The sequence below is a fragment of the Cyprinodon variegatus genome, unplaced genomic scaffold (genome assembly GCF_000732505.1).
Source record: "Cyprinodon variegatus isolate N-32 unplaced genomic scaffold, C_variegatus-1.0 Scaffold511, whole genome shotgun sequence".
NCBI classification, from domain to species: Eukaryota; Metazoa; Chordata; class Actinopteri; order Cyprinodontiformes; family Cyprinodontidae; genus Cyprinodon; species Cyprinodon variegatus.
This window is the reverse complement of record NW_015150964.1, coordinates 486,420-497,799: the sequence shown is the minus strand read 5'-3', so window position 1 is coordinate 497,799 and position 11,380 is coordinate 486,420. Positions and strand designations below refer to the sequence as shown.

The 11,380-nt window shown below is 40.9% G+C and overlaps 1 protein-coding gene across 1 annotated transcript in view; it reads right to left on the bottom strand.

Moving 5' to 3' along the window:
- The window catches only part of LOC107094883 (X-linked interleukin-1 receptor accessory protein-like 2), a 508,168-nt gene that overhangs the window by 17,560 nt on the left and 479,228 nt on the right, over positions 1-11,380 (bottom strand). The window contains exons 9-12 of the mRNA XM_015390765.1: positions 8,656-8,796; positions 7,010-7,070; positions 3,405-3,514; positions 2,907-2,923 (exon numbers count right to left, since the gene is read on the bottom strand). Of these exons, the coding sequence (XP_015246251.1) occupies positions 2,907-2,923; positions 3,405-3,514; positions 7,010-7,070; positions 8,656-8,796 (329 nt within the window). The remainder of the gene's footprint in view (positions 1-2,906; positions 2,924-3,404; positions 3,515-7,009; positions 7,071-8,655; positions 8,797-11,380) is intronic.

The window sequence follows — 11,380 nt, the reverse complement described above, 5'->3', positions numbered from 1 at the left end:
ACATATGAATCAAGATGCTATGACCGAAAAAAATGTGATTGACAGATGACCGTCGATATATGATTTGCTGAATTTAGGTGTTCAGACTGACGCATAACTAACTGGCCTGCATAAGATAACGAAAAACCCCACAGTTTTTAAGACGGGATGTTTGTTAAATATAAATTTTCTAAAGTTGGGGACAATATAGTCTGATAAAGAGTACATTTATATACATGTTTAAACCAGAATGATATGACATTTAAATATGATTCCCCTACGACTTTAAGGGGTTTGCTGAGGCCCCCAGAGTGGAGGCTGTGGGGATCGAACCGAGTACTTGCAACCTTCTCACTGCTCTAACCACTAGGCACTTCCCACACAATATTGTAGCAACATTCGCTCCATAGAGTCAGAGATGTCATACAGGTTTACAAATGACCTATGAATGCGTATCTTTTAGAAAATAGACCCTGCAGGAGGTCAGGTGATGGTTAGGGGTGGATGGTGACATTCTGTTAACTCCTCATTTAGTTTCTTCCATGCAACATTCTCCATGTTGTCTTACTTAAAACTGCTTGCCTCTGTAAACACCAGATTTCCTCCTCCTGTATATCTTACTCGTCCCAGTCACGTCTTCACCTGCTAACTGAATTAATGACGCAGACTCTCTAACATCACATTGTAATTTCACGCTCAATCGGAGAAGCACAAATAGAACAGAACCTCCTGAATTCAGCCTGTTTCCTGCCTTTCATCCGCTCCTCTCCATCAGTCGTTAAGCCCCTCCTCCTTCCTCTTGTCCTTCAACCCCTGTGCCTCAGATTATGTTAATCAATTAATAAAACAGCTCAGACCAGTGCCCCGTGTCCTCGCCTCTTTTTGCTTGTTATTTATTTTGTTCATTGTGTGGCACTAAGCAGGCAGGATAATTGAATTATTTCTAGAAGACGCCTATCTGTGCTCCACTCACTCTGCAGCTCAGACAGAAATGTGTGTTTATGCACAGCAGACATTGTATTGATGATATTTATTAGAAAGGTCCCTGACTCTTTCATTAACTGTTTACTTTTTTAAACTCTTTCAGTCTTTGAGAAGAGAAAAATGCTCTCAGGCTGCAAACACTGTGGGACAAATGTCTCTAAATTCATTTAAAGGCCATTTCAGAAGTTTGGAAAAGGTTCTGTTGAGAAAATATGACAGTCAGTGTCTAACCAGGAGTAGATAACTTTCTGAATCTCCTATTTGCCTCAGGGGTCTCGTTAAACACTTTTAATATTCTAATTACCTCTATCGGTTTGGGGTGACTCTGCAAAGAAGCTTTTTATCAACATGCGACACGAATCTCATTAGAGAAATAAGTCCTTGTTTAACCTTTGCAGGACCTAAAGCAGCCGAAGCTCCGCCAGACTGACTGCAGCGGCGGCAGGACTCCAGCTGTGTCCGTTTGAGGATTTTCTAAACTAATCACATAAATATAGAATATCGATTATGATTTGAAGGCATTTCTAGTTTGCATGATTCCTGAATGCAGCAACTTGGAATGTTTTCTGTAGACACTGAAGAAGGTAATCAGCATTTCACACTCTATGCCAGGGATCTTCAAGGTTTTCCAGGCCAAGGACCCCCAAACTGATGGCGAGATGGAGCGGGGACCCCTCATTATATATATTGTATGAAATTGTGTTATATCAAAGTAATTTCTTCCTGGGATTATTAAAGTATTTCTGATTCTGATTCCTGGTTGATGGGACAGGTGTTGTGAATGAAACGGTGCCCAGCTTGAAAGAGCTCCTGTGTGTCGCTGAATGTGTGCATTGATGACTGAAAGACATACGCTGCCTCCATTTATCTGTTTACTACAGTGTGTTGAATTCATGTTAATGTTTATTTAAAGACATTTCAATTAGTAGAAAAAATTAATAAACCAAGAGCACAGTTTCTCAATCTGCACGCACGGATTGGAAAACTGGGCGCTCAGTTTTTCAATCCATGCCCACGGATTTCCAGCTGCTTTTTTTTTTTTTACCCTGACACCCAGGGGGCTCCATAGCAATGTCAAGAGAGCTGTACAAAATGAAATTACAATAAAGTTTGTCTAATTCTTGGCAAAAATAATAGAATCATTGGCCTCAACGAATGTTCATTCAGTTGTTTGGTTTTGTAGAAAAAGCACATCGCAGACATGACACAAAACTAAAGTAGTTTCAACTGGTAACTGTCTTGCTTTAAGAAACACTAAAAGTATGTAAAAAAAAAAAAAAAGAGGTAGTCAGTAACGGTTACTTTTTTAGACAAAGCAGGAGGAAAAAAATGAAATGCTAGGCTGCTGGAGAGGAGAGACGGGCTGAATGTCGACCTCTCATTCAGGAGGAGCAGTGGAACCATGGACCAGCTCTACCCTCTGCAGGGAAGTTGAGCGTGCATAAGAGTTTACAAAACTGGTTCGTGTGTGTTTAGTGGACCTGGAGAAGGCATCCAACTGGATCCCTCGTGGTGCCCTGTAGGGGGCACTTCAGGAGTATGGAGTTACAGTAGTAGCAATTCAAAATTTCCCCACTTTCCTTGACGGGCCCTTGGCTAGTCCTTTGGCCCTTGGCTGGTCCTTTGGTCCTTGGCTGTTCCCCTACAATTCCTTTTTAAACATCAATCGTTGTACTAAAATATTCTCTCCGTCATAATTTGTGGACATCAATGTCAAAACAGAAGCATCATCTCCTGGTTAGACCCTGTAATTCAGTGAAAGGGAGGAGTCAGAGTAAAAAAAAAAGAACGCCCAGGAGAAGGCCAGTGGATAGAAGTTGGAGGAGATTTGGCTGAGAGTTGCAGTGGAAGCCTGGTCCACAATGCGAGCATTAATCTGGACCTAGTCAGAAATATTTCATAAATTAAAACCAACAAAGTGCCAAAGGCTTTAATTCACAAACCATTTGCTGATAGGCGACTTCGAAAGGTTTAAAAATCAGGATAAAAGACCTTTAAATGTCAGGAAGTTAAAGCATGAATCACAGGTTGAGATCTGCTTCAATGTTTACAATCTTATCCAGAAAAACGTTTTCATCATGTGGAAACGTGAATGTTTGGCCCGTCTGCAGGCCGTGAGAGCTAGACGGGAACTCAGAAGACACGTGCAAATACAGTGCAGGTTAACTCCTGATGGAAAGAGATACAATTCAACTAAAGTTTAAATAAAAAAAAAGAAAATGTGTTTTATTGTGCGCGTGATGCACACCTGAGAGCTGACAGAGATACATTTGTCTGGCAGCAAGTGTGCCATGATGAAGGTCTGCACACATTTTGATTTATTCTGACAGACTGATGAATTCTGGGGATTGGGGATTGCAATGACCTATAGAGAGAGAGTGGGTGTGTGTTTGTGTGCAGGAGGAATGGAGGCGGAGGTTGATAAATGGGAGGATACTTACTACTGCTGGGTATTAAATCTCTGTCTGGTATAAATAGTTTGTATCCGTAATGCTTTTCAAGAACGTCCGGCAGGATCTCCAGGGCAAAGGTCTCCTCATCACTGCTTGTCCTGTTGGGAGAGCAAATAGAGAAAAATGCTCTCAGGCTGCAAACACTGTGGGACAAATGTCTCCAAATTCATTTAAAGGCCATTTCGGAAGTTTGGAAAAGAGGTTCTGTTGAGAAAATATGATAGCCAGTGTCTAACCGGGAGTGGATAACTCACTGAATCTTTTATCTGCCTCAGTGGTCTCAGTAAATACTTGAAATATTCTAATTACCTCCATCAGTTTGGGCTGATTCTGCAAAGAAGCTTTTTATCAACATACGACACAAATCTCATTAGAGAAATGAGTCCTTTGCAGGACTCTCTTAGTGCGGTGGAGGCTCTGCCAGACTGACTGCAGCGGCGGCAGGACTCCAGCTGTGTCAGTTTGTTGTTTTTCTAAACTAATCGCATAAATATAGAATATTGATCATGATTTAAAGGCATTTCTAGTTTGCATGATTCCTGAATGCAACAGCTTGAAATGTTTTCTGTAGACAACAAAGCTGTTAATCGTCATTACTAGGGATGGGAATCGAAAACCGGTTCTGTCTGTTCCAATTCCATGTTCCAATTCCACCGTTTGGCAGCTCGCTTAACAATTCTCTTAATGGTTCCAGGCAGCATCAGAGCCTAGCTCTGCGCAGCACGACTTACGTCACATTTTTTTTACGCAAGTTAAGCACACGGCATTCAGTAAGCAAGTACGACGTGACCAGGTGTTGGTCTAGAAAAGCAAAAAAAAAAACAAAAGCGCCCTATCGGGTAAAACGATCAAAATGTTTGGCTTCATTTTAAGGAAGAGAAATATGGCAACAAGGTGCTTTGCAATCATTGCAAAGTGGCAATTACATCCACGGGAGGAAATACATCCAACATGCAGAAACTTTTTTTATGCTTTCGGACAGAAGCTAAAGTTACGACCAGCATGGAAGGCAACTCTGGTGGTAAGTAGCTAGTTTTATATCACTGGCTGTGCTTAATGTGGCTCCTAGTAAATCAGATGCCATTTCTGGAAATAAACCAATTTCCTACCTCTCTCTGTGGTTATTAAACATGCTACGAAGTTGCTCCGCAGTTCAGGAAGCGAGAGAAAGGTAACGCTCGTTTATTTAAATGAGGGGGAGATGAGTTTATTTCCCATAATTGTACAGTAATGCTTTTTCATTAAACGGATGCCGTCTCCGTTAGATGTAGATGACTGCGATGAGACGGGTAGCCTGGCTGCTCAGAGGCTGGCAGCTCCCGTTCACTGCCTTCTGTTTTCGCCGAGGCAGGGAGAAATAGAATGTCCCAGGCGAAGTTACCTAATGTCACTCTGCACTTACTGTACCAAGTTCATTGTTTCACAGAATCGATAAGAGAATCGGAATCATGAAAATTGTATCAATTCCCAACCCTAGTCATTACACATTCTAAGCCATCTAAGCCCCGCCCCCAAAACCAAGAGGCCAGGGCTTTGAAACACAGAATCCCAAACTAAAAAAATCAAACCAAATCTAAAAAATACTTTTAAACATATTTTATTCATTTCTTGCTTACTTTTTTCATTTTCTATAGAATTTTCTTCTGTTTGAGAAGATTTTTGTTTCAGTTTCAAATATTTTTTGTTTTTGTGTTTAGTGTTCTTTGGCTGATTTTTTATATTTATTTTTGTTTTGTCTTGAAAAAAAAAACGTTTTTACTTAAAAAATGTTTTTGAAGAACCTTCATGTTCCCAATTTGGCTCCATACAGAACCGTCTCCAGATTCACTCTTCCAGCGTTTTTTTTTTTTTTTTTATGGTAAGAACCAGAGCACGTGAATGGAGCAGAGCGCCACGCAGTTCCCGCTCCCCACTCAGGTGGATGTTTGCTCATTCGCTCCGCTGCTCAAAGTTGCGCCATGACGCTCCACTCAAAATCCGCCCCACGCTCACCTTAATTTTCCTGCTGCTCCGGCGAAATCATAACCTGACTCCGCCAGATGGATTTGCTCCGTATATCCATCTGGAAACCTTCCGTTGAAGTAATTTTGGGAAGGGTTGGCCTATGTTGGTGATAGACGGACCAAATAAACCAATCAGATCAACGAAGTGTATGACGTACTAACAGAGCGACGACAAAAACACAACTACAAGCCAGGCACAAGCCAATTGATAGATCAAACTCTTGCTGAAACCAGTCGGGAGAAGAGCAAAAACATCTTCTCCTCTGAGAAAAGCCTCCAGAGCAGTGTTTTGCTCTTCTTTCAGTGAAGAAATACTCTGTAATTCCGATAAAACTTGCTAGATAGCCACGCTAACGCTAGTTTCATCGGCTGAAGCCACCATGTTCTTTAGACCTACACCGCCGCTGCCGTCACCATCTCTGCTGTGTACCTGCTGCTCAGAGGAACGGGTTGAACTGGACCAGAACACAACATGGTGGATTAACTCTAAATCCTGAATAATCTCTTCGTCACACGTACGTCACACCTCAACCCGCCTCAAAGCCAACGCTGATTGGACGTTCATTTGGTGAACTGCTCCAAATTTTCTTTAACGGAGAGTCTCCAGACTGATTAGCGAGTGAAAGCTTGAAAGCTCGCAAGATCAGGATGGTCTCACGAGGCTAGCGAAATCAATCCATGCTCGCTTAAATTTTCAGGAAAAGGCATTTTCTGACATTTTTCCTTCATCTAATGATGCCAGGGCTCTGGGACACTTTGCGTTTGATTTAATGATGTGACCGATACATGTTTATTGTCTTATTTATCTGGCTGTTAAATTATCCCGGCTGTGACATAACACCTAGCTCCATTCATGTTGCCCCACATTTCTTATTTAATTAGTAATTTATTTTACTAGACTTAAATCAAATAAATGTTATTTTAAAAATGTTATAATCCATCATATTTAATCGACGCATCGGAGCGAACTGGAGTGGAGCAAAATCCTCGCTCCGGCCTTTGAACTGAAAACCACTCTGGCTTCCATCAAATTTCTTCCGCTCGCTCCACGCTCCGCTCATATGCTCTGGTAAGAACTGGGATACAGTTGGTAGTTTCAACACCCAGAGAACTTCTGAAAAAACATTTCTATGTAAAAAGCAGGCTCCAATCCTTGACATCGACTCCAAAAAGAAACAAACATGAATTCAGAAAATTATCAAACCGTGAAGCACAGCTATCAGAGAACCCAATAGATTGGTAATAAAATCATGCTGATAGATTTTTACTCCAGTGTCAGTGGGGATGTATCTGTTTATTTGAAATTGAATCTATAATTTTGACTCCATGTGAGTGAAAATCAATATAAAGCTAAAACTTCTGGATAACATTTTTTATTTAATAAATCTTTACATTTTATTAGAATGGGTCCATTTCAGTTAGGGAAAATAGTTTTTAGATAAATAACTAAACACCCAAAATGAAATGACAAATGAACATAAGCGTATGCATAAAAAAGAAAATTAAAACTATTAGAAGAATAGAGTCAGGTTTAACTTAAAATGCTTCAAGGAATCACACAGTTCAGCCCAAATGTATGAGAGACCTGACCTGCCCAGAGAGTCCAGCTCCACTTTAGTGTAGGAAAGATAGGCATCGTACTCCTTATTATCTGACGAGAGAAGGGAAAACAGACATAGCCATGAAGATGCAAGGAAACTGCACTGAAACAAATTATGTGTCCTGTTTAGCAGTTCACTTAAAACAGCAATAAGTATTGTTAGAGTGGTGCTCCCCCTGTAGGACACATTGAAAAAAGCATTGTTGTAAATGCTGACTGCCCAGTAACCCACATCTACAGCGGGATCACCTTCAAAGTGGTTGGAAGAGGCATATCATGATGAAATATAGAAAGAGCTGGGTAGAATGGTATCTAAAATAAACTAGTTAAAAACAGCATTTGAATGCAAATTGCTACTATGAATTTGAGGAAGAAGCTGAGACTCTTGCAGGAGAATGTTCAAATTTATTTAACGTCCTCAGATGGAGAGATAGAGCCTTGACTGGGCAAAGCTCAGTACATACTTTTATACAGCAACTCCTAATACACAGACTATCCCTTGGAACTATCCCACCCCTACATAAAGAACTTTCTCACACACGAACATTTGGAGGAAAAACAACTTTAGTTCATCAAGGTCATTTCCAGTTAGGATAATATATGTTTCAATGGCCCAATCAGAAGCCTCCTGTCTGCGGGTTACCTAAAATTTTGGAGAGGCTGATTTATACTCAGAAACCAGGTCATCTGTGTTGCATTGAACGCAGATATGCCCTGCCCCTCCCGCAGACACTCTGGTGCACCTCTCCAAAATTGTAGGTGACTGCAGACAGTGCCGCAGACAGGAGGCCTCTGATTGGTCAATTGTACATCCGCTCTACACTATGCGTATTTCCTGTTTGGTACCTTATCAGCTTTTGTTTGTATGACTGCCATTGTGGAAAACGACTCGTGAACATGGACCAGCTATGCGCAAGAAAACTGGGACACTTTTTCCACCTGGATCCCCGCTCTTTTTACCCCTCATATCCTTCCGTCGTCGCACAAACTGGCCCCACTTCCTCGGCGCCTCGGCCGTATCTTGACTCAGAGCTAGTTCCTGATTGTCCCTCTTGCGCTGAATAACATAGCGCAGACCACGCTTCAAAATTGGGCATAAATCAAAAATATCTGCGACAAGCTCACTGCAACACACTGCTGCGGAGGATAACCAGCCCTTTAAGGTGCATTAGAAGCCTCTGCAGACACTTTGCTTCATGTGAATCAAGGACCTCAAAAACACTCCCTTAATTATCTGACTTCAGTGAGTTGAAGCATCCTAGATGAGGTGTTGGATGTCTTTTTGATGCTCTAAACACGTTCGTTGTGAACGCAGCATGAGGTTGGTGGTTACGCCACGAGCAGAAGAACAGACTGCCACTGGGTTGGTGGCATGGAAAGTTTTTTAAGTGTGGTTCTCCAAGCAGAGCAGGTAGGGGCAGGTGATAAACCACTCAATTCATAAACACCTTTATTACAATCACAAAGACTTATAAGATGATATTTTACAGTAAAATGTTACTTAGTGCTGCTCTAAAGACGGTTGATTTGAACAAACTCATGAGCTGTCTGATCTTCCATGAGTTAAGTGACATCTACCAAACCCATTTGTGTCACGTTACCATGAAGAACCCTGGAAGGACTCGGAGTAGCTTACCGTCTTCCGTCTCATCGCTCCCAAAGTGTCTCCTGTAGCAGAGCATGATCTCCAGGTTGTAACACTTATACAGAGCCGTCAGGATACCCAACAACAGCAAGATGACCCCGAGGCCACCCGCCAGCTCCAGGCGATACATATCTGTCAGAGATGGAGCGGGAAGAGAATGCACAAAGGAGCTGATGAGATTCTTATCAGCTAACGGCTGAGCAATTCCAGCTGAAGGGGAGGTAAATACAAGTAGAGGCACTTTACTCTGGTGTTCTTTGACTTTAATTTTCTTGCATCCTTTTAAATAAACTACTTTGCTCAAACCTGAGGGTATCTACAGCAATCTGACATTGGGAAATAAAAAGCTCAATTCCCTTCTGAGTGGCCCATTTCCAAGCAGAAGTGAGCCTTTTTTTTTAAATCCCACAAACAAAAGCAGAACCTAATAATGATGGCTTTTTAGATAGGATTTTATTTTTTGATGATTCACAGCAGCTTTGAGATGCATCATTCTCAGAGTGCCAATCATTCCTATCAGTTTAGCACAGATAAAGGGAATGCGTGACTCAGAGAGAAAACCCTCAATACACAAACAAAATGAACCAGACAGGCTGTTAAAGCAACGGTCAAATCAGTGAGCGACTACTGTCTGGATATCTGTGTCTTTCATAAGAGTGATTCTGTTTGAACTTTAATGTCTGACTAGAAAGAGAAAATGATCAGCACACTTAACAGTTTAAATGGAGTTCAGAGGGACAGTTCTTGGTGGTTGCATGGAAAGGAAATTAATCTAAATGAGGAAAGACATCTGAACAAGGTAGATGAAGAGAGGTTTAAAATGGTGATGTAAAGACTTTATGCACTGTCACTGCTCCAACAATCACATTTCAAAATGTATCTTTCTAAGGACTTGCTTTATCAGATCTCTGTTTTTTTTCTTCTCCAAATTATATCTTGTTTAAAGAAAAGGTAAAAAAAAAAAAAAAAGATCATTCCTTTATAGGTGACTCAGTAAAATATTTTGAAAATCTAATTTTCAATCCAATAGTGTTATTGGAATCCAGGACAAGACCTTATTACCTTTGAAACACTCAAAAAATATGAATATTTTGATGGTAAAAATTAAAGTCAATGTAATAAGGGACGCCAACTCGCCCGAATATATTGAGAACAATAACTAAAGTGCTTCTGAGGAGAGCCCAGAAATTCATGAAAAACACTCTGAGAGGGAAAGAAACACATTTTCTTTGGTACAACATAACCTTAGAGGCAATAATGCTGATACTGGCACTTCTATTTTTTTAAGTTTATGAACCTAAATATAATTGTTAACTAGACTTCTTAACTTTCAATTAGCTTTTTACCTTTTTTTTCTTGACTTGTTTTTTTTTGTAACTTAATTTACAGTAGGTAATATATCCTTCAAGGGCTCATCTAATTGGTCAAATGCCAAAATGAGATGTACAGCCATGTAGCAGCATTTTAGTTGAATGGCTGGATATAGATCTTGTGCTTCTAGACTTCACTGGGGGGGGGGGGTTTCCATTTGTAAGGGGTATGCAATTAATCAAAAACGCTAACTTGCCCTATAAAGGGTTAAATTCTACATCAGAGAACCAAATGTATGACTGATCAAGTCAGGTTCATCACTCATTGATCTGAAAATCCTTTAATACATTCCAATTTAAGCTAATACTTTGGTCCAAACCTACACAGTGTTGCTTTAATATGTTATACAATCTAACTTCACTAAACAATAGCAAACTTAATTAAAGGACTGAGATTTAAACCATGGTTGTTTGAATTCATGGGCTGCATCCTCCGAAGGCCTAGCCTGGGTGCCAGTCCGAACTTAGTCCCGCCCACAAGGTTTGAGTTCGGGGAAGTTCGGTCTGGCTCTGCTCCATAGTAGCACGAGTATTAAAGCCCACTGTCAGGCGATCCAATCAAATTGTCAGGGCGGGCTTTATACGATGATGGACAGATGATCAAGAGTAACGTAATCAACCACGTGACCAAAGCGCGCTTGGGTGACAACAATAATGGCTGCCGCTGGAGAGTTTGGGTGAGTAGATTCTGCTATTAGGTCTGTTCTAGAAGATATCGACAGCAAATTAATTTTAAAAGAGGAACAGAGAAACGCAATCAAGGCTCATCTTCTTATTCTAGGCGTGAAACTGCACACTTTGATTTTTGTGGACAACAACTATGCCTCGCTTAAGATACGTCACGCACTCCGTTGCTCTTATTGGTTATAGGTCTATCCAATTGAGTAAAGAGGCATTTTTTTTCCTGGTTCGTTCAAAACACGCCCCATAATCACAGCTCTATGGAGCAGTGTCAGACTCATATTCTGACTAGAATTGAGTCGGACTACGTCAGGCTACCGAAGGCCAGATTAGAAGGTTCATTCGAACCTTCACTGGTTCGGCTTCGGCCTACAAATGCCTTCTTTCTTTTTGCCCGAGTTGAAGGACGGATCAGATGTATCCTCGCTATCCTTGGATATCCTAGGATTCATTGCGAGACCAAGCAAGCCAGCTGCTCTGTGATCAGAGGAAGTGGTACTTGGTATGTATGAGTATGTGAATAGTGTCGTCTGAATTGTATGAAAATAGTTGTTTTAATGCTTATTGAGTCAGATATGTGGCGGTAATGTTTGATTGATTTTTTCTTGAATAACTATGACCTGGATGACTGAGACCTAGATGACTTAGACTATGACCTGGATGAC